The sequence below is a fragment of the Bubalus bubalis genome, chromosome 8 (genome assembly GCF_019923935.1).
Source record: "Bubalus bubalis isolate 160015118507 breed Murrah chromosome 8, NDDB_SH_1, whole genome shotgun sequence".
NCBI lineage: Eukaryota > Metazoa > Chordata > Mammalia > Artiodactyla > Bovidae > Bubalus > Bubalus bubalis.
This window is the reverse complement of record NC_059164.1, coordinates 91,149,125-91,173,347: the sequence shown is the minus strand read 5'-3', so window position 1 is coordinate 91,173,347 and position 24,223 is coordinate 91,149,125. Positions and strand designations below refer to the sequence as shown.

Here is a 24,223-nt window from a genome sequence, read left to right as displayed (position 1 = left end):
TTGCTTCTGGAGCCGGGGAGAAGGCGGGGGAGGCGGCTCTCCCACCCCCGAGCACCCGCACACGGGGTTGCAGAATTTGACACACCACTGCGATCCTGGGGGGTTTTCCAAGCAGGATAAGCGCCGAAGAGAAGAAAAAGTGAGTACTGCCCACGTGACCCAACTTCACCTTCAGATGCCAGACGCCGAGCGCAGCTGCAATCAATACCGATCTTCCACGGACTAGACTGTTTTCCTCCCAAAGACCTGATAAAGCTCTGAGAGGCACACTTCAGAAATTGGTGGGTTAGGGGAAAAAAAAAAAAAAGTTCCACTTGTACCCTTTATAAATGCGCTGACAACTTTTTCGGAATCACCACGATTTACGGCTTACGCATTTGCGAAACCTCTTCCTACAGTTCTTTCCCCTGCTTTTCCAAGCCTCCCGGTTTCAGTTCCACCGAAGGAAGAAAAGCGATAGCAACAGTTTGGTTGCCCAGCAGCCCGTCTCCCGGGCCCAACCACTGCACCAGTGGCCTCGCACCTCTTGGCCCGCGAAGCCCAGGACTTCGGCTCCCCGTCCGCCAGAGACGTTTGAGAGAGCCGCGGGTCGGAGACACCCGGCTGTCGGCCCCGCGCCACCAGCCCGGTCTCCCTCTCCTTGCCCAGCCGCCGCGCGTCGCCTCTCCACCGGCGGGGGCGCCGGGCCGGGCGCATGCGCGCGACGCTCCCGGGCGTGCCGGCCACACTCCCCCCACCCACTCCGAGAGCTTGTCACTTCCTGCCCTCGCCCCATCTCCGTCCGGGGTCAGTCACTCGCTCCCTGTCGCTGCCGGAGAGTCTCTGCTTCCCCCTTCCTACTCGCTCCGCGGCGGTAGCTCAGGCTCTTTGGGGAGGGGGAGACCGAGAAAGCGAGAGACTGACTTAATAAAGTTTCCTGAAACAACTACTACCAACAAGGGCCCAAGGTGGGGGAAAACCCCCATCCTTCCCCGCCCCTCTCCAAAAGCCTGAGGGACCGTTGCAGGTGGAGCGACGCTGGGGGGAGCCGGGCTCCGGCGGCAGCCGTTGCCCGGGCGAGGGGCGCCTCAGGTCCTGCCCTCTTCGGTTCCAGCTCCTTCGGTGGCGGCAGCAGCGGCTGCGGGGCGGTTCCTCCTGTCAACTGCCTGCGCCCGCGCGCCGCCCGCCCGCCCAGTTCCACAGCGCGGAGGGACGCCGTGAGCCGCCGCGTCGCCTCGGGCCGCGGAGGGACGTGGTGAGCTGTGGCGCTTCCGCGTCAGCGCCGGCGGGGACTCTTTGGGAGCGCGTCGGGCCCGAACACCGGTCCCTTCGCGCGGTTCGCCAAGGCTGCGCCAGGTGGGGCCCGAAGCCGCCTCCCACGCCAGGCTGTCCCCGCGGCCGCCCGGCCTGCTCGCCTTCCTTCCGCCCGCCCGCCGGCCCGCCCCAGGAGTTCAGTAAGTTGGGCGCACTTGGTTTGGGGGACCGGGGCTCTGCCAGGGAGACCCCAGCGCACGTGCGTAGCGGGAGGGCCGGTGTGGGCCGGGCGCCGGCGGGAGCTACCCCTCGGCTGCCGCCGCGCCCCCCGCCCCGCGGGCCCCGGCGCTGGCCGTGCCCGCTGCGCACCGCGCCTCCATCTCCGCGCGCGCCCGCCCGGGAAGGCGAGGCCGCCGCCGCCGCCCGCGCAGCCGGCCAGGCCCTCGCCCTGCGCTGCGCGCCCGGGGCTGCGTTTCCGGGTAGGGCGATGAACCTGTGCGGGAGTTCGGGCTGGTGAAGCCTTCGTGCGTTTTTATTTTTCAGTTGGAGAGGAAGGTACAGGGCGCTGAAGGGGAAGCGAAGGGTGGGTGAAGGGAACGTTTCTGGAAAATGCAGCGAGAGCCCCCCCAGGAAGTTCAGGGCGAGTGACGGGTTTGTGCTTCTTTCAACAGCCAAGCCGCAATGAAGAGCTTCTTACAGTGAAAGGAAAGTAGGTCGCGCCCACTGAAAATGCCTTTAAGGGACAAATACTGTCAGACTGACCACCATCATCACGGATGCTGTGAACCAGGTATACCCCTTTCTTCTCCAGTTACTTCGGTCTCCATCAGAGCCACTCTGCTCTCTGTTTTCTTTTCTTCCTCCCCAAGAAGTCATTCCTAACTAAACAGGCTATAATTTTCCTCAGCATAAAACCAGTTACGAAGCTAAAAGCTTGTACAAACAAGAGGTCTCCCTTGCTTGATCCCTTCAGAAAAGTACTGCAGGTGTCACCTTAAATCTTTTCCACAAGATCAGTTACTCAATCCCTTTTCCTTCCCTTTCAAGGTAGCTTGTGGCTAGTAGTATACCCTCATGCTCTGTGAATGGTTAAAACTGAAGAGAAAGGAAAAAATTGGTAGTATTAGAATACTAGCATTTATTTTCATGTAACTTTTAAAAACTAGAAATTCCTTCTGCTTAAATAGTATTGAAAGAGAGGATAATGCTTAAACCTAAGAATGAGGTTTAAGCTCATTAGTTTGGGCTAAGGAAAGTTTGTCGAAGTGCGACCTCTTAAAGATCATGGACAGAACACAGGATTGCAAAATCTGATTATTTAAGATAAATATTTTTAGGACATTGTTCAGAGGAATATTTTTTAGTTGACTTTATGAAACTAAAAAGGTGTTTTGGGAATCTCACAAGGAGTATTAGAACACTAATAAAATGTGATATATAAACTATTGATCGGTTTTCTGCTGATTAGAAGTTTGTGCATTATTACAAACATTTAGAGGTACAGCTTAAAAAGAGAATCCTTGAATACACACTGTCACTAAACCAACTAAAGGCTATTCTGTTAAGTTCAAAGGCAGTTGTTGAGCATTATTTTGGATGTAAAAGTTCCAAGACTTTTTAGTACTTTGGCTTGTTTCTTGTTGGAGTATTTTAGCTGCACCCAGTGTACTTGGTTTTGTCACAGTGACGTTCATTTAGAGTACATTTTGATTAATGGAGGAAAAATGGTGGTGTTAAAGGGGAAGAACTTCTATTTTATGGAAACTTTGGTACATGTTAGAATAAAATTTGTACTAGGACCCTATCCCCACCAATTTGCTGAAAATAACAACCTCTGCTAATAAAACAGGCAATCCCAGAGTGGAATCCAGTGTTTATTCAATTGCTCCCTGATCTGCCTACCTTTCATCCTCCTTTCTGCTGCACATTTTATTTGAAGTGAATATATATCCCTTATGTTTTACCAATTGTTGAATGGATTTTGCTAGTTTTGAAGTAGAAAACTATGAATGACTTCTTATACTTCCACTCTTTTTTTTTCCACTGGAAGACAGTCTTTTCCCCTGTCTTTTTATTCCATTTTTTTCTGAGAAGTCATTTAAGTTGAATTAGTTAATTAAATCATATTAAAGCTTGTTGCTTAGGAAGAAATGTATTTTGTCATTCATTTATTTCTTTGACAAGTCTTTATTGAGCACCAGTTAGGTGCTAGGCACTGTTCAAGACAATGGGGATATAAGTGGTGAACACAACAGATAAGCGCACTCCTTCACGGAACCTTTGAGTGGAAAGAGATGGATGTAAATAAGTACATGGATAAAGTAATTTGTGACCATACCTTATTTAGTGTATTCTGATAAAGTTTTCTAGATACTTTAAAGATATTTTCCAGAGATGAACTTTTAAATTTGTGTTGAAAGTTGTGCTTCTTTTCCTCCCTCATTAACACAAAGTCAGATAAGTTGCTTTAATTTTAAAAATTCAGCTTTATTTTGCCTGAAACTTTTCCCATGCAGTTTATTTTTCAGACTGTTAGGTCAAAAGTGGTTGGTATTTCTTTGCTTTCTTAGAAGTAAGCACTTTCTGAGGGTTTAGTTCGTTGGAAAGGTAGAAGTGTAACTTATGAGGTAGTTTTAATTGTCATTATTTCGCAGGAAGATAATGGACCAAGTGAGAGGATGTTTCCCGTATTGAGAGGAATAGGAATGGTAGTTTTAAAAAGAGGTTGCTCTCAGATGGAGGGAAGAAGGTGAAGTTGTGTTTATGAAGTTCTTTTAATGAACTCTGTGGAGAGATCTGTCCTCCTTTTGAATTATGAATAGTAGGTGAGTTCCTGAATGAGAGAGAGCAGTGTGTTTCTGGGGAGGTCTTAATAGGCTGGATCAGTTTGTAGTGAGTGGTGGTGTTATAAGCCTATCAGTGTATGTAAGGTATATTCTTAGTTATGCTTTAAGAAAGTTTTTCTGTTAGAGAAATTTTCAAACATCCAAAGGTAGAATGCTTTAGGAACCTTACGTAACCAACACACAGCTCCATCAGTTATCAGTATGTGAGTATGTGGACAGTCGCTTTTGATCTGTATTCTCCCCTCACCACAGTTCCCTTCTCTATCCTCCAACTGCTCCCCCACTCACTATTATTTGTAAGCAAATCTCAGACATCTTAGGTTGAAGAATATCTTAAGAGGCTTGTTTTAAGGGAGGAGAGACTCTTAACGCAAGTAGGTGATTCTGGGAAGTGTGTTCTTGGAAGGATGTAAATAAAGATGTTAACCTCTGAGACATTGGGGTTTTTGGCTGGAGGGAGGTGCTGTTTTTTTCCTTAATGGTCATGTGACCTGATCTTGGGAGGGATGATAGGATATGCAAGAAATTTTATAAAATATTGACATACAAAGTTTTTTTAGGATTGAGAATATGTTTTCAAATGAAGAAAGAAATGGGATCTACACAGATGTGTATACCAGGTGGATATGTCCACTCATAACAAAACTAACCCTGGGGTTATTTTGAATGGTGTCTCAGGATGTGTATGTATTCTGGTGGTACCAGGGATGGTGATGGGTAACAAAATTTTGCTCTAGCTTTAAAATGATGTTGTCATGTGGAAGTGGAAATTAGTGGAAGGTTTCTGGAGCATGTACCTAAATGAGGAAAGGGATTGCTGAAGAGAAGTTTCCATTTTTTCCTCATATTTCTCCCTTATTTATTATTATTTTTTCATTCTTGCTTTACAGAATTTTTGCCAGTTGGAGAGTCAGACCTTGGGACTTTTTAAAATTGTGTAATTTCCATCCTATCTTTTATTAGTTTTTGTAATCAGTTATTGGTTGTTAGAATGTACAAATACTAGAAAGAGATTCATCTAATCCAAATAAATGATATCATCACTCTGTTTACAAACATTTGCTGCTGTTTCTTTAAGGGGTTGAATTCTACTTCTCTTAGATTTTGAAAAAGATTTTTCATTTTTGGTAAGCATTCAGGAAAGCAGTTGACTTGTAGATGATGATAATGGTGATAAAACATTTATTGAGTCTTTACTGTATTCCAGGCTCTGATTTAACCAGAAACCTGCATTAGCTAATATAATCCTCACACAACTCTATGATTTAGATACTTTTAATATTCACATTTTGGAGATAAGAATAGAGAAATCAAAGAGTGTAATTTGCCCTAGCTGTATCTAGTAAATGGCAAAAAAAGAGTTTCAGCACAGTCAGTCCAGGTCTGGAATCCTTTCTTAACCACTGCGGTTAGTGCCAGTGTTAGATGTTCTCAAAATGAGTTGTATTTGTGTGTATGTTTTTTAAAATACCCCCAAAGTGTCTCTTAAAATTGGGAAAATTTTGCTTAATGGAATGATTTGTTCCTGAGACACAGTTTTTCCTGTTTGTGTACACTGAACTTAAGAGTTGAAGCCTAGAAGAGAATCTAAGGCTGTGTCTATACACATAGCACAGCAGGCTTTATCCCCCTTATGAGACAGTTAAGAGCTTTCCAGGCCCAGGCCCTGAAGCAGTAGCAGCACCCATTACTGAAGTAACCCTCCTTATCTTCTCAACACTGAGCAGATGATGGTAAAACATCATCTGGGTAAAGATGGTAAAACATTATAACATACTGAAAAAAGAGGTGATTAAAATGACTGCTTTTTCTCCACCACAACTGTCTCTACCTGATGTCTAATGGAAAACTCAGTTTTCTTTTTCAGTTACCTTGTTTCTTATTACTATAACCTTACTTATTATATATTTATACTAATCTGGAAGTGTTGGCAAGCAGGGATGATGTAGACCTCTGTATATTTACAATGGGAATATTATTTTTACTTACTATAAGAAATGCATTCTTTCTAAATGCATACTTCCAAAAGCCTGGGCTAGTGAAGTGTGAGGCAGAAAGTGAAAATCACCTCTATAAACCTGATCCAACAGAAAGAACCTTTGTTAAGTTTTCTTGGTATCCCACTGTCCCACCAGACTTTTTGTGTTTATATTAGCATTCATACATAAACACATATACATTAAATTTATTTCTGTAGCTGTTGAAATATATATTAGTATATTTGATATCGTATTTTATAACTTGCTTGTGTTGTTTAACAATGTATTATTGACATCCTTTGTTGTCAGTACATGTAGGTCTAGCTCATGCCGTGAGAGATTCTGTTGTATGGATATTTCCTAGTTTATTTAGTCTGGTTCCTTTTGAGAGACTTCTAAGTTGTTTGAAATTTTTCTCAATTATTTATAGTGCTGCAGAGTGCTGCAGTGAACATTCTTATACATCTGTCGTTGTGCACTTGATCAGTTCTTTCCTTAGGCAGTGGTTTTTGAGTTTTGCTCTCAAAATTGCCAGAGAGCTGTACCAGATTGTCTGGAGAGTTTTGGAATGGTTTATGAGGGGTGGCTAGGCTATTATTGCCCTAGAATTTTGGTTAAATGTAGTAGTTCCTCTTCAAGGGGAATAAAAAGGCAAATATGACTAATATGTACTAAATAACGCCAAAATAGATCTTTGCAGTTGAACTTAATGCATAGGAGGCTTAGTTTTACCTTGAATTGAGAAAAATTGTAGTTATATGTTTACCATTATTTTATTTTGCCTTAAAGCTAATGGTGAAATACGTACAAAAAAGTGTGATTGTCATTTAACATGATTATAGCAAACCATTGTTTTACTTCAATAGTAAATGATTTAAATAACCCTTTTTTGTGGGGATTGGGGTGGGTATTTGTCTTCCATGTAGTTTATATCCTGGAACCTGGAGATGCTCCTTTGTTACAGCAACCACTACAGACATCCAAATCTGGTATTCAGCAAATAATTGAGTGCTTTCGATCAGGTATGAATGTTTTAGGATGTATTTTCAATCTTCACCTTAAAATTACCTAGAAATCCTTAGAAATAATTTTAAAAAAATGAAATATATACATTGATTTTCTTTATAATACACTTTTAATTGTCATTTTAAAAAAGTGGACGAGTAAATATTGCTTGATTAGAAATTCTTTTTCAGTACTATATTATTATATACTAATTTAAAAAGTGTTCAGAATGGAGACACTGATGTATAGAACAGTCTTATGGACTCTGTGAGAGAGGGAGAGGGTGGGAAGATTTGGGAGAATGGCATTGAAACATGTAAAATATCATGTATGAAACGAGTTGCCAGTCCAGGTTCGATGCACGATACTGGATGCTTGGGTCTGGTGCACTGGGACGACCCAGAGGGATGGAATGGGGAGGGAGGAGGGAGGAGGGTTCAGGATGGGGAACACATGTATACCTGTGGTGGATTCATTTTGATATTTGGCAAAACTAATACAATTATGTAAAGTTTAAAAATAAAATAAAATTAAAAAAAAATAAAACATCTTTGAATCTAAAAAAAAAAAAAGTGTTCAGAATGATTTAAAGAAATTTGTGGTATATTTGCTGGTAAAGTGTCTCTTAAAGAATCATTGTTATTTTTTGGCATGTTCTTTATAAACTCTCGGAAGACAGTACTAAATTATATGAGGTCTTTATGAGCTTTGGCAGGGTAGATTATTTACTCGGAATGTCTGAGATGTCTCTTGTTCTAGATTAATTACTTTATCATCTCTGTTTATGTAACTCACCATCTCCTACCTAACCCTGGAGTTTCACTATCTTTAGTAGAGCATGTGATAGAAAAAAGACTTACTCTAGCCCTGATATCTTCACATATATTTGTTTAGCTTTTCCTTCCATTATATTATTATAATAATGGATATATAATAAGTATATTTGTGCAGTTACAATCCAGCACTCTAAAATAGGTATTGCTCACTAAGTATAAGTGGTTGAGAACTATTAGAAGTCCTACCAGTAAGGTCTTAGGTTGTTGTGATTCTTATATCCGCTTGTCCACCACTTGTGGATTTGGCTTCTTTGACATTGTAGGGTATTAAATCAAGTATGAACTAGCAAACACATGTGACTGATGGACACCTAAGTGACGGATATCCTAAGTTTAAGGATTAGAATACCTTTTGTTATTATTTTAAAGGTTACTATATCTTAATGAAAAAATTCTGAGATTCAGAGAATTTATATGAAGCCACTTGTATTGATGAGAAATCTTTTAAGATATTTATTTTTAAATCATTTTAAAGAGAAATAGTATACATTTGATTTATTTTAGGATTCTAAAAAATGGATTGTTCCTTTAAGTTAATTTCTGACTCTTGAGAGTCATTTCTTAACACTTTTCATCTGTAATCCTCATGGTGTTGCTTTTATGTATTCAGTATTTCATGTATGCTATAACAAATACCTGTGCTCATGCTGGACGGTGGTATAACATATTTTATTGTGTTTTTTTATTGCCTTTTACTTTTGATAATTGCCCTTGGTTAACGGAAATAACTAATAGGTCAAATTCTCCTATGGTAAATACAGTTAAAATTTTACTAATTAGAGGCAACATTTAAGTATGTTTCTGGCATAACACGAAAATGGTTAGTTTTTAATTTCAGTAAGAGTTTCTGTTAGCTACTCTTAGTACAGAGATAAAAATTCTTTTTGTTCTTTCTCTTATCATGGAAATGAAGATAATAACTTCACACTTAGTTATATTCTTTGCCTTAGGTTTCTTTTTTAAAAATTTGCAATTTGAAATTTTACTATTTTAGTTTATTACAATGTTATTTGATTAAGAAGTTAAAATTGTTTCATTTATTTGTGCTTTATCTTGAAAAAAAATTCCTTTTCAACAAGATCTTGTACCCAATATATATATATTTTTTAACTTTGGAAGGTGAATATTTAAAAATGAAATTATTTGTTTTCTCACTGCACTGTGGTTGTATTGGTTTTCTGTGTTTGCCATTTCTTTACTAAGATTAAGGAAGGGACTGTGAAATGGATAATGTGCTCTTTCTAAAATGTCTCTGGCAAATTTGCCTTCTGAGCTTTTTTTTTAAACAAATTTTGAAAATACTATAATTTAAATTCTAAGTACTCAATTATTTAAATTAGAGATGGTTTAGAAATACGCTAAATGGTACAAAGAAACTAATTTTGGATTAAAAAAGACTGTTTTACTTCACTAGTGTATCTCATAGCTAAGTAATTCTGATTTCCTGAGGATAGTAATCTCTTACATATCTGGATAATCTTAAGTCTCCTAAGGTAGCTCTTCTTTAGCACAGAGGTATTTAAGCCTCCGGTGACTGAAACCTTGGGAGGATGAGGTGGAAGTTTGGACCACATGATGGGGTCTAAGATACCTTCTCATTTTGAGACTTGTAAGTTTCTCCCAAGCAGCCCCTCAGTGACTAATCTCTTTCTAGGCTGTTTCCATTATGGCTTGGTCACACACATTTCATTTAAAGAGCTATAGTGGTGTTTTATATCTGACAGATAATTGAAGATAGAACTTTGAAGTCATGCTTTTGCTCTTGTTAACATTCAGAAGCTCAGCCAGGTTGTGCAGTAATGATGTGTTAGGATATCTCTTAATCTTCAAGCTCAGATAGTTGTCTTCAACTCCTGTATCAGCTCTGTTTCAGGGATTTGTGGTCTCCTGCCTATACCGGGCTCTCTCTGACCTGGTATTAATTCCTACCTAAGCTGGAAGTTCATAAAAGGCTGAGGAAGGAGTTGACTTAACTTCTTAGGTCCACCAGCCTCATGTGTGCTGTACTGGTTGTACTGACTGCTTGACCAGTTTTGACTCATTTTCTTTGCTTCCTACTTCAGCTTTTGCTTTGGACTCTTTCCCTGGCTTTAAATTACAAATACTTCTTGACTTGTAATCTCTACTTTTATCTGCTTGACTTAAAAATTAATCTGAATAGACTTTTCTTTTTGGACTAGGTAATATATGTATGTGTGCGTGCTAAGTGGCTTTAGTCATGTCCAATTCTTTGCAACCTTATGGACTATAGCCCACCAGGCTCTGTGCATAGAATTTCCCAGGCAAGAATACTGGAGTGGGTTGCCATTTCCTATTTCAGGGGATCTTCTGACCCAAGAATCGAACCAGTGTCTCCTGCATTGCAGGCAGACTCTGCCAACTGAACCACCTGGGAAGTCCTATGTAATATATACCTGTGGCTTAAAAATAATAATACAGAGGTATGAAAGGATATACAGAAATATAGAAATAAGTGTCTTTGCTCAGATAGTACTAATAACATGGTTTGTATCTTCTTCCAGAGACCCTCTACCCATATATGAGAATATATCCCTTAACTTTCTTCCTGATACAAATGGTAGCTGACTGGGTATTTAGGTATCTTTGGCTTTAAACAGTACATTCTACTGTTGTTTGACATCTGTCCATATATAAATATCCCATATTTTTTTAGAAGGCTGTCTGTTTTGCACCTATCTACAGCTTTTCTACTCTGAAATCTCTGATGCTTGGGTGACTTGAGACAGGCTGTTTGCTCTGAAGCCAGGATTCAGGTACTACCTGGACTGTGCCCTGCTCTTTGCTTAAGCTTTTCTGTAGTTCTGTCAGTACTTCTACGATCATGTCAGTGACTTTTTGTCTTCCAATTTTCCCTCCTTTCTATTAACTTTTTAAAAAAAAAATTGAAGTTGAAATATAGTTGATTTATATTGTTATGTTAGTTTCTGGTATACAGCAAAGTGATTCAGTTATATATATGTGTAAAAATGTATATTCATTCTTTATCATATTCCTTTCCAGTTTGATTTATTATAGGATATTGAATATAATTCCCTGTGCTATACAATAGGATCTTGTTTATCCATTCTTTATATAATAGTTTGTATCTGCTAGTCCCGAACTCCAAATCCATTCCTCCCTCTGTTAACTTTTATTTTAGCTTCCTTCTTTTCCCATCCTCTCTGCCCAAACTAAAACAAAATTTTAAATAACAAAAAGATGTATTTCTGTAACATATATAAAAGTTGATTTAATTGAAATTAATATTCTTTCTTCATCTCATAGTCTTCTGGTAGAGGCAAAGAAGCTGTGGTATGCCCTAAGGTTAGAGACAGAAAAATGGGAAGAGGGGAGGATAATCATTTTGTTCAGTATTCAAAACTGGCCCTTAATATGAAGTTGGCATCTTTTTTTTGAGTTTTTGAAATATATCTCTTTTTACAATATTATACAATTGACTTGAACAGCATAGGTGTGAACTGCATAGGTCCACTTTTTGTGGATTTTTTTCGGTAGTAAATATTACAGTACCAGATGATCCTTGGTTGATTGGGTTGAATCCCAGGATGCAGAATAGAAGATATAAAGAAAGGGAGTATAAGGAGGACTGTAAGTTATATGTGGATTTTTGACTGCATGGAGAGTTGGCATCACTAACTCCTGCATTCCTTCAAAGGTCAACTGTATTATAGAAAAAGACTCTACCTATAGAATACACTACTACGATGTGCAAGGAACAGTGTCTTTTTTGAATCGTAGGGAGGAGTAAATTATAGTGAAAAGTGAGAATTGGCTTTGTGTGATGTTTGCTATTGTCGTTATCTAACTAAATTTTAAGTTTGGTCTTTAGTTTCTTAGAGATTTTGTTTGTTTTTTACTGCTAAAGTGACATTTCTCTGAGTTAATGTAAACTGTGACTGGATGGTGATGCCCAAGTCCTGATTCTGTAAGCAAAAGCTTGGGATATCAGAGGTACATATCTGCTGTATTACATGATGGATTTTTTTGCTTATAGTTGATACATAGCAATTGTAGGAAATTTAAAATCAGATTGCATATTTTGGGGATAGATAAGAAAAATGTAGCTTTATTTTATTTGTTATTGCATTTATCTTCAAAGCATCTCACCTGAGGCTGTGTTCCTAGGAGAGCAGCCATTCATGTTGGTTTGGGAATTTCTCAAGGGCATAGATCATATCCTTCACTTTCATGTCTTCAGTGAATAACATTATACCTGGTATTTAATAGGTGTTCAATAAATGTGTGTTAGACTAAACAAATGTTTCACCAGATAGGCACTAAAATAATTTCATTCTGCTTATAAATTTATTGTAGCATGTTGCAGTGTTCATAATTAACTTAGTAATTTTTTTTTTAACCAACCCTTGTAGGTAGTGGTTTTAAGAGAACAATTTTGACGTTTTCTTATATTAAGGATGGATGATCAGTTAGAAATTCCCTTCATACTGGTCTTGGAATTCAGCAGGTGTGACAGGAATTACAGATTTGCTTGCAGTGTTGGGAATGATATTGTGGTTCAACAGTCATCCTAAAGAAACTGAGTTCATGTGTGAATCAACAATAAAGCATACAGTATACTATTTAAAAACTGTTATTGCTGCAACTTAAAACTTAAAACCATTATTGCTGCAACTGATATGTTGGTCAATGACCAACATATCAGTATATTAAGGGAGAAAAGGAAAGCTTCTCTTTGTTTGGGCTTCCCTGATGAGTTGGCTCTGATGGTAAAACATCTGCCTGCAGTGTGGGACACCCAGGTTTGATCCCTGGTTTGGGAAGATCCCCTGGAGAAGGAAATGGCAACCCACTCCAGTACTCTTGCCTGGAAATTCCCATGGACAGAGGAGCCTGGTAGGCTACAGTCCATGGGGTCACAAAGAGGCTGGACTGAGAGACTTCACTTTCATTTTGTCTTAACTAAACAACTTAAGCATATTTTATTAAAAGATGTGGATACTATTTTTGAATGTAAACTATGCTACAGTCTCTTCAGAGGATTGTCTGTTAGCACAGAAGAGTTAGAATTAATATTATGTCACGTCAAGCATCTGACATATAACCTAATGTGAAATTGAATACTGATCCTTTTTGAAAAAAAAATTTTTAAACCTTTATATCAGTATATACAGTGTATTTTACTTTAATTGCTAGCACAGGATTAAACCTTCGATGAGGTTTAAATTTTATTGAGCGCCCATTATGTGTGAGAATCTGAAGTGTTCATTAATTAGTTACAGGCGTCAAAAGCCTTCTCTTTGGAGGGCTGGTTTTTCAAAAGATACTGAATTGATGATCTATGTAAACGGTGTGTAAGTAGTATGTAGTGATTTCTAAGATGATTTAAAAACCTAAGGTGAGAAAGAGAGTTATCAATATAGGAAAAGGACTAATTAGGAGTAAGGCAGCACGGCTCTCTTTCTCTCAGGATTAAGAGTTGTGGAGGAATTTTTGTTGCTGTCTGGGTGAACTTTGGTTGCTGTCTTGTCTCTTTTTTCAGGTTATAGTAGGTTTTAACTATTGGCAGAGGCACAGTTGGTTGGCTGTGTCAAACTGTTAGTGAGCAAAGCAATCAGAAAACGGTAGCTGATTTGAATAAAGCCATTATGTCCCCATGGGAAACCAACAAAACCTTAAATGGTAACTGAAACCAACTTAAGGAATAACTTTTGCCTGTGTTTATGGAATGAGGGCACATCTTACTTTTCTCATTTGTAATACATATAAGCAGAAATGGAAAATCACTCAGGTCCCATTTTTTACTTTCTGGTTAACTTTATACAGACTTTTAAAAAGATGTATAGGGAAGATTTTCTTAAACCTAGAGAGAGCTCACCAGTATGTCTAACAAATGCCCATCAGGCGTGGTCCTGAAAGCTGTGAATACAGTGGTGAACATCAAAGGTATCTTTTCTGCCCTCTTAGAGTTTCCAGTTTAATGGAGATAAAAGTCACTAATCACAAAGTAGTGAGATAATATAGTATAGGTGTACAGGGTACTCCAGGAGTATAGGGGAAGAATTCTTAACAGGAAACAGAAGGGGTCTGAGAAGGCTTCCTGGAGGAAATGACATCTAACCTGGAATCTGAAGGATTATTAGAAGTGGGTCAGACCAGGGAAATAGGGAGAATGTCATAGGCAGAGAGAAAGAAACATAGAAGGCGTGAAAAGTGAGAGAATTTGGTGAATCCAAGGACCTGAAAGAAATTTGGTTTGCTTGGATCAGCACAACTGTGTTTGTATGTGTGTGTGTGCATAAGTGGTGTGAGGGTGGTAGAGTATTTTTTGTGATTTGATAATTAAGATTAATTAGTCAAGGTTAGAATCAAATACCTTTTTTTTTCTTATGGTTGATTGAGATAACCTGGTAGATGATATCTGATTTAGGGATGCAGTCTTAAGTTTTCACAAGTAACTTTTTTTATGTATAATTTCATGTTGTACTTTCTAGTCATAGCTAAACCTTGTTCAGATTATTTCTGCGTCCTTCAATCCTTTTAAACAGTTTAGTATCTTTAAAGGCAGAATTGAATTTGTAGTATGGGTCTAGCTGGTTTCTTAATTTAGGATTAAAATATGCAAAATTTTCCCATGTTTTCTTCTGTCTGGTAATACACTCACCTATACTTACTAAGAATTATATGTAGATCAATTACAGAAGTTTATCTAAAGTGTTCTTTATCATCAGCCTACCTCTCATAGTTTGTCCGTCACTTACGAGGTTAACTATGAACTAAATGTATTAGCAGTTTATTGCCAATATATTTTGTAATGTGAAATAGACTAGAGAAGTGTATGTGTGTGTGTGTGAACTTACTTTTACACAATGAATAATACCCTAGTTATCTTCTGAATCTTTTAAAATATATGTTTTCTGGTTTTGTGGTAGTATGATCTGGTGAAATAAACTTTGAATTGGATTTAGGAAGTGGTAGAAATTATTTCATTATATATATATTTTTTCCTCAGTAGAAATCTAGATTTATAATTTAATTCTTCTGGAATTTAGGTTCATATTTTCTTTCATATTCTCCGAGATAGGTTTGGTTTGTTTCATAAGATGAATAAACCAAAGTGCACACAGCTCTAAGGTCACACAGCTAGATGATATCAGAATTGGAATCTCTAAAGACTTAGTAAAGTTATGATAATGTGGTAATCTTTTTGCATTAGAAATTTGAAGGCTAACGTCTTCAGAATGATGATAAAATGCAACATGATGAAAATTAAAAATTAAAGGTAAACAAATTGCAAAAGATTGAATCAGAAATGCTTAACTTTTATGGATCCTACAGTATTAATTATGCTACTGAGATTGTGTTTATTCTCTAGTAGTCCCAAAGCTTAATAGTCACTGTGCACCTGGATAGTCTTCATGGTATTTTTCAGGACTCTTTTGCTTTTTTCCTATTTAATTCAATATTTTTATCCTTCTTTTTTTTTTTTTTTTTTTTGAAGAAACTGAAGGCTCATTAATTAGTGAACAGAAATCAATTTTGTCCATTTACCTGTGTCAAAGACCAGTAGGAAGTAGTGACAAAAGAGGTTCTATTTGTGTTTTATTTTAAATACTTCATGAGTGCTTGTTGCTGTTTATTTTCTGCCTGCCTTTTGATCTTCTGTCATAATGGTTAGATTCTGTAGATAAGTGGCATTTCTTCAATGAATATTTATTCAGTGTTATTAGAGCTGAGAACTTTGTAACTGTAATAAGACAGACTTGGTCTTGGCCACTTTGGAATTTATAGTCTAGTGGAGGACAGGCTTTAAACTAGTAGTTCTGTCAATATTTAATTAATTGCAATTAGGGTGAGTATTTGAGGGAGAAAGGCTTTGGATAAATTTCTAGTAATATTAAGACACCTAAGCAAAATTCAAAACCATGGACCAAAGATTCTTTACTGTCCACTAAATGATCATAATCCCATGTTGGCCCAGAACCGCAAGTAGTTTGAGCTGAATTTAAAAAGAAAGACACAGACAATCTTGTGAGACAGTTTTGACCTTCTTTAAGTAATCAGGGGGAAATGTGTTACTTCATGTTTGCTTCGTAGTACAAAAGAGAGCTGGAAGAACCAGCCAAAAACTTGGGTTGAGGTGGCATTTAATTCTTCTGTACCACTCCAGGTCTGTTGCATCAGAATCTCCAGGAGTGGGTCATGTACATTTTTTTTACGAGGTCATTGTGATGATCAAGCAGATACTAGAACCATTGTCAAGACATCCCAGGAGTTGATTGGCTGCTGAATTAGAAAAAGACCATCAGTTTCAGGTGTCCTAACATCCAAGTGATAAAATTTTGCTTAGAATGTAGTTTATAACTTATTTTTGAGTATAGTGTGGTAGATAACTGGCAGTGCCTGCATTTTGTTTTTAAGGCGTAAAACCACACTTTGGATTGTTAGCAGTGATTTTCCAGTTTAAAAGTACATGTTAAAGTTACCTTTGTGTTTTCTTTTTTTCCTCAGGAACTAAACAACTTAAGCATATTTTATTAAAAGACGTGGACACTATTTTTGAATGTAAACTATGCCGCAGTCTCTTCAGAGGATTGCCAAATTTAATTACCCATAAAAAATTCTACTGCCCACCAAGTCTGCAGATGGATGACAGTAAGTTGTATTCATATGTTCCTTTATGCATTTACTGTTTGTTCTTACACTGTAGCTGCACATTCACATTAGAATGGTATCAGTACCTGGTTACAGATGACTTAGTGATGGTGAACAAAATAAAATACTTGATTCAGTGTTATATATTTGGTTTCTTAAAGCGATAATTTAATATCTATTTTTTAATATCTGTCATTTGGATTTTGATAAAGATAAATGAAGTTAGATTTTTACTATGTTTATTTGTATTAAAACATTGGGTATTGTTTTTGAATGTTTATGTGAATTACACAGTTTATATTCAGGATTTTTGTAAATTAAAATATTGATGCTTGATAGGGGTGTTTGTATTTTTACTTCTTAGCAGCTTGTTACCAGATATGACTCACTGTTTACTTAGATTCTTCTTAAGTAAATGAGAAGGTTGAAAATAGAGCAAAGAATGAGTAAATAAATTGATTTTGGGGGTATTGTGGAGAGCACTAAAAATATTTGATAATCTTTCTAATGTTTTCTGGGTCTTGAAGATCAGTTTTATTCTCAGTGAAATTGACTTGATATGTCATTTTATCAGAAATTGGATTGTGTTGCAAGCTAACCTGAAATCTGAAATAGCTTTATGTAATGAAGGCAGGTAGTACACTAATGAAGTTTTTGTGTAACCAAATGTTTGTTGAGTTAAGTATATTGTCTGTGTATGATTAAGTTGCAATATATGTAATGATACTATTTTCTTGCTTTAAAGAGCTAACATAAATTCCATAAAGTATTTTATTAAGTCATAGATTACTTTCATTGTTTTTTGTTCAGGGATTTAACTCTTGTGGACTTAACAAAATATAGAAGTTATTTTGTCAGTTTGATATTTCAGTTACATTGTGGACTTTGTGCATTTTTCAACTTTACCTTTTGGGGATGGGAATGGAGTGCAAAACTGCAAATAGCAAAAGTACCACTTTAATTATTAGCATGAAGTGATTTAAAATATAGGAAATAGATGAAACGAAAATTTCATATTTGTCTTGAAGTTTTTCTTACCCCTGTTAGATTTTACTATACTTCTTTTATCCTTGAGATGTAAATGAAAAGGCAGTCTAGAAATTAGTTTCAAATCTAACCTTGCAATTAAGGAACTAGTAGGAATTTAATTAACTTTCTGGTAGTTATTCTGTGTTAGTTTTTGGTGTGAACTAAAGTTTAGTTGAATTTTAGAGGGAAATAGATAAATGGATTTGCTGATTACTGTATATTCTTCTGTAATACTTATTCTAGAAATACTTCTGTGAAAGTATTCTTCTTACAGACATTACTTTATCCATTTTAAAAAGAAAGATTAGTAGACTAGAAGAATGATAGGTCATTTCTTGATTTCTAAGTGGTTATCAGATTTGATACTGTATTTGTAGCTAGATTTTAGCATTGTGTGTAGGAACATAACCAATATTAGTCAACTCGGTTACAATAGGAATATTAGGTTGCCTACAGACAGAGTAATTATATTGCACAATAAAATAAAACTAGCTCTGTTTTTGGAATTAATTTGTAGTTTTTAATCATTGGTTTAATAGAATTGTGCCATGTTAAGACATGTAATAGGACTGAATTTAACAAACAAATATACATCGTCATATATGTTTCTAAGTTTTCCTATAAAATCTTTTTCATTTTCCATAAGATGTTCAAATATCCCCATTAATTAGATTAGATTATTATGGATTAAGTTAATAGGAATGCTGTTATGTTTTCTAAAAAAAAAAAAAAGATTTTTATACTAACATACTTCACGGTATTTTATCCATCTTGGGTTATGAGAACTTTTGACTTTCCTTTGCTAGCCTAAAAATATGAAGTATTATTTTTATTGTTTGGGATACCCATCTGCTTAAATATTTTATATTAAGGGCCCTTAATATAAAATTATATTAGAAGTAGCTCTTCAGATTGTATCTATTCCTTAACATTTGTGTACCATGATGAGATTTTAAATTAAAGCAAATTTTAATTTAATCAGTACTAGTTTTTTAGCCTCATAAAATACTGAGAAGTAGATAATACTCTTGTAAAAATAAATACAAATTAATAATAAATTTTAAGACAGGTTAATAATACATTTAAAAATATTAGAGGACTAGAGCAGGCTAATTATTTCAGATTAAAATGTTGTTTTTTCCTTAACAGACCTTCCTGATGTAAATGATAAACAAAGCCAAGCCATAAACGACCTCCTAGAAGCCATATATCCAAGTGTGGACAAGCGAGAATACATTATTAAGCTAGAACCTATAGAAACTAATCAGAATGCAGTGTTTCAATATATTTCAAGGACCGATAATCCCACTGAAGTCACAGAGTCAAGCAGTACTCCTGAACAGCCTGAAGTTCAAATACAGGAAACTAGCACTGAACAGTCTAAAACAGTTCCAGTTACAGACACAGAGGTGGAAACTGTAGAGCCCCCTCCTGTTGAAATTGTTGCAGATGACGTTGCACCTCCATCTGATGAACAACCGCAGGAATCACAGGCTGACTTGGAAACTTCTGACAATTCTGATTTTGGTCACCAGTTGATATGTTGTCTTTGTAGAAAAGATTTCAATTCCAGACGAGGTGTTCGTCGTCACATTCGAAAAGTACACAAGAAAAAGATGGAAGAACTAAAAAAGTACATTGAAACACGAAAGAATCCAAACCAGTCCACTAAAGGACGCAGTAAGAATGTTCTAGTTCCATTAAGTAGGAGTTGTCCAGTATGTTATAAATCATTTGCTACAAAAGCGAATGTAAGGAGGCATTTTGATGAAGTTCATAGAGGACTAAGGAGGGATTCAATTACTCCTGATATAGCAACAAAGCCTGGGCAACCTTTGTTCCTGGATTCTGTTTCTCCTAAAAAATCTTTTAAGACTCGAAAACAAAAGTCGTCTTCAAAGGCTGAATACAATTTAACTGCATGCAAATGCCTTCTTTGCAAGAGGAAATATAGTTCACAAATAATGCTTAAAAGACATATGCAAATTGTCCACAAGATAACTCTTTCTGGAACAAACTCTAAAAGAGAGAAAGGCCCTAATAATACTGCCAGCAGTTCAGAAATAAAAGTTAAAGTTGAACCAGCAGATTCTGTAGAATCTTCACCCCCTTCCATTACCCATTCTCCACAGAATGAATTAAAGGGAACAAATCATTCAAATGAAAAAAAGAACACACCGGCAGCACAGAAAAATAAAGTTAAACAAGACTCTGAAAGCCCTAAATCAGCTAGTCTGTCTGCTGCAGGTGGCCAGCAAAAAACCAGGAAACCAAAACTTTCAGCTGGCTTTGATTTTAAGCAACTTTACTGTAAACTTTGTAAACGTCAGTTTACTTCGAAACAGAACTTGACTAAACACATTGAATTGCACACAGATGGGAATAACATTTATGTTAAATTCTACAAGTGTCCTCTTTGCACTTATGAAACTCGTCGGAAGCGTGATGTGATACGACATATAACTGTGGTTCATAAAAAGTCATCCCGTTATCTTGGGAAAATAACAGCCAGTTTAGAGATCAGAGCTATAAAAAAGCCCATTGATTTTGTTCTAAATAAAGTGACAAAAAGAGGCCCTTCGAGAGACGAAGCAAAACATAGTGATGCAAAACATGATGGCACTTCTAACTCTCCTAGTAAAAAGTACGAAGTAGCCGATGTTGGTATTGAAGTAAAAGTCACAAAAAACTTTTCTCTTCACAGATGCAATAAATGTGGAAAGGCATTTGCCAAAAAGACTTATCTTGAACATCATAAGAAAACTCATAAGGCAAATGCTTCCAATTCACCTGAAGGAAACAAAACCAAAGGCCGAAGTACAAGATCTAAGGCTCTTGTCTGGTGAGGAACAGTTACAGAGTTTTGCTTTATTTCCCCCCATCGAACTAAAAAAATCATTTGACCATAATTTATAGCTGGTTCCATTTTAACACGTTTGCTTCCATATATCTTATGGCAATGGGAACTGCAAGAGTAATGTGCATATTGCATTTACCTCTTCAGTGACCTTTATTCCAATGGCTTGGGAACAAAAGTTAACTTCAGAACTTAATCTTCCACAGGACAATGCAATATAGTTATAGATAGATGGCACAGGGTCAGTGATTTCCTCTCAATGTTGTAAAATATATACATTAATATTGGCTTATGTTTACAATAGAAGTCTTCTGTTTAACTAACTTTGCACAGGTTTAATTTGATTCAGTGACTTAGTCTACTAATTAATACATTGTGGGAAAGTTAAGTATATTAGAATGAATTTGTGAAGGCGATAATTATAGGAAAAACGTCTTTTGAGGCACTGTAATTATTGTAAAAATTAATCTGTGACGGCTAAATAAAGTGCTGCACTCAGAAAAAATACAACCCCCAAATGAATTTAGAACAATTAGCATTTATTATTTACGTTTAACATAGTGCTTCCAGGCAAAGGGGAAAACTCGATAAACAAAAGTTTGGATTATTTTTCCTTTTCCTTGGAAGTATGTATTAGTTACTGTGTTTTAGTTTTGATCTATGGAAAGTGATTGTTTAGGTCCCAGATCCTCTTTATTTTTACCTTTTTGTTTAAATAAACTTTTGGTGATCATTTCAACATAGTTAATATTATTAAGTAGGTTTTTTTTCTTTTTTTTATGGTTTGTGTTGAAAAGTAAAATCCCTATTGGGAAAAAAGAAAATAATATTACTTTTTTAGAGGGTTTTGGAACAAATGTAGATTTTTAAAATGCAATATAAAATAAGGCGTAGACTCCCTATACTTGTTTTTGTAAATCTCCCTGTATTTTTAAAGTTTACCTTTAGTACCTGTGTCCCTTGTATTAAGGCATTTAATATATTTAATTAGTATTAAAGTAGTTTTGGATTCAGGTTCTAAAGCAGTATACTTAGTTTGAGTGCTGAGTAGGTTAAATGTTGTGGTTTGACTATCACACATTTTTTTTGTGTGGAAAACTTGAGATGAAACCATTCTTTAGAAGTCATTTATTGTATAATTCTAAAAATAAGGTTTTATCGGTAAACTCAAAAGTGTTCATTTATTCCCATTTCTCCTCAGATAACTTCAAGTGATGTACGAAAAGGTTTGGAGTTCATTTTTGTGGAAAGACTTTAAATTGGTGTTAGAACCACTAAACATCTTCAAATGGTACTATGAGGAAAAAAAGAAAAAGTTTTGATAAATACATGACTGTAACCGCTGTTTTCTGACTAAAATAATAACCATCTAACCACTTGTTTCTAAGGCGCTGCCTCTTCAGCACTTGCAAGTAGCTGTGACATTAAGTACTGTCGTCGCAGTCCATCAGCTAACCACCCTTGTGCATTTGCTCTACGTTTTCTACACAGATGGTGCAAATTTTGTTTTCCAACAGTTTGTTGATTAAAGTGATCAACAACCTGAACAAAATATCACCACTGGTGATTTTTAATTAACAAAGACTTTATCTTAGTGATTTTAGTTTTGTTCCACTTCATTTGGCAGAATTTTTATCTGGATTGTACAGATACGTAATTTCCTAGTGAGTGTATGTTAGGACCAAAAGATAAATTAATATCAGCACATTATAAATATTTAGCCTGCTAAATATTTGTAATTATTTTTACATCCATTTATTTCTAACTTGTTCTACAGCACTTAAATGTTTGCAAGTTTCATTCTAAAATTTATACTGCAGGAAAGTTGCAGTTCATTTTCACCCATGGATCATCACATTCTTCATTTGTAAACATCTGAGGTTTTTATGAAAATTAAACATTCCCCTGTATTTCTTTAAATTTCATTCAAAGCACTTTAATGATAGATGCAACTTAAATTTTCAGTTTTTTTTTTTTTTTTAAAGACCGCACATTTACTGATGTTAATATGAAGGCAGTAGTAAATAGCTTACTGAAATTTTATGGATGCAGACAATCCCTGCACAACCACTTCTTACAATATTAGTTTATTTCTTTAAATACTGCTAAAAAAGGAAGATTGGGGTGTAAACCCTGCTTTTTCCCCCTCTCCCAAGTAAAATCTTAGATGACCACTTTAGATAATATTTGATTCCTACTGAAAAATTTAAAAAATAATAAATTTTTGTCCATTTTTGTAATCAAGATTTTAGGGAAAACAGAAGTACATCTATCTTTAATGAACTATTGGGCAGGTTTTTGTGTATCAATATTCTGTATTTTTTAGGGAATACTTTATTTTTAAATAATTTCTAGTAATTTTTGTCAAATTATAATTTTAAAAGGTACAGCAGGAGAATATACCATGTTTTTATATAGGTTCACATGTGAACTTAGGAGGGACCCTGTCCATCTATATACTTTTTATATAAAATTTTAAAATGTTGAAGATCCACAAGATCATAATAAAATGATTTTATAGCTAGAAAAGCATTTACCCTTCCCAGTGCTTTGCACTAAAATATACTGTGAAAGGAAAGTAGAAAGACTGTAACTTGTTGGAAATGTTCTATATTGAATGTACGTGCTCTTGTTGGAAAAATGTACTATATGTGATGGAAATAAACAAGACTCGAAGTTATTTCAGCTAAATGTGCTTCAGCGAAGGTGCATTGGTTGAAACTTAAATGTTTTATTATCAAATTTAAATTTATTCAGTGACTGAGCGGCTACACTTGAAATTTATCCTGATCGTTTTATTTTTAAGAGTTAGAGTGATAATTTCTCTTTAATTTAAAAACAGATTTACTTTTCCACATATGGAAAACTTGTACTTATAGGTCTAACTTTAATGATTAATAGCATAATATATTTAGGGAACTAAATGTGTAGGTGTTATTTCATTTATAAACCATCTTCATTAGTGGCACATTATTAAACCTGTATGTTTGACTTTTGCAAGGTGTTATCTTTTATGCATTCCTACACACACAAGACATATTCCAAAGATATTTTTCCAGACTTAACTGCCTATAAAAACGGAAAGATAATGAGGATTCCTAAAAACCTTGGGGTAGCTCTTTGCTGCAGCTTCCCATGTGTATGCCAGCCTTTTCCTTTCTACTTTACTTGTTAAATCCTGTAGGGAAGAACGAGAAATAGCCTGATGCTTGTGGAGCCCAATTGCAGCAATTCCCTTCCTCCACTCACTTGTTTTCACAGGACCATTCACATAGTTTGTCTCCTCTGTCATAACATTAGGGCCACAGAGCAGGAATTTAGGAGGGAGCATCAAGGGTTCCAAGGACTATAAAAAGATTTCATCTGGGTCATAGAGTTAAAACAAAACAAAACACCACTATGTCAGGACTTGTCCAAATTAGAAGGGCCTGGAGAGATTAAGAATATTTTATCATAGTAGCTAAATTAATGGATCATGGGAGACATAGGAGTTAGAGAACTCAGACCAGTTAAGAAGAGTAGAATGAACATGTAAGAAGTGATTAGAAATTCTTTGTTCTTTGTATTCCTTTCTGGTCTTCATCCATAACTTTTTGATTTTATTTTGACTCTTGGGCTTTGTCATCTCAAGAGGATCAGGCTTGAGGCTTTTGAGAAAAGGCCTAAGAAATTTGTGCCAGAAGCTTTTTGCATGTAGGCTGTATAAGCAAGTATTTGTAGCACTTTTTGTTGTGGAGTGAGGGGGAGCAGTGGTTAATCAGGTAAAGAACTATCAAGAATGCCTTACTTTAAGATCTGTCTCTG

General features: G+C 36.4%; 1 protein-coding gene across 3 annotated transcripts in view; it reads left to right on the top strand.

Moving 5' to 3' along the window:
• The first annotated feature begins 789 nt into the window (after positions 1-789).
• ZNF800 (zinc finger protein 800) overlaps positions 790-24,223 on the top strand; it is a 48,648-nt gene continuing 25,214 nt past the window's right edge. The window contains exons 1-6 of one of the 3 annotated variants that reach the window (XM_025291471.3): positions 794-1,433; positions 1,905-2,023; positions 6,985-7,080; positions 16,390-16,533; positions 18,712-20,404; positions 21,621-23,416. In XM_025291471.3, coding sequence (XP_025147256.1) covers positions 1,963-2,023; positions 6,985-7,080; positions 16,390-16,533; positions 18,712-20,404; position 21,621 — 1,995 coding nt within the window. In that variant the 5' untranslated portion in view covers positions 794-1,433; positions 1,905-1,962 and the 3' untranslated portion in view covers positions 21,622-23,416. Of the gene's footprint in view, positions 1,434-1,904; positions 2,024-6,984; positions 7,081-16,389; positions 16,534-18,711; positions 20,405-21,620; positions 23,417-24,223 lie in introns of those variants that run through there. The other 2 variants (XM_025291466.2, XM_025291468.2) reach the window with 2 other exon arrangements.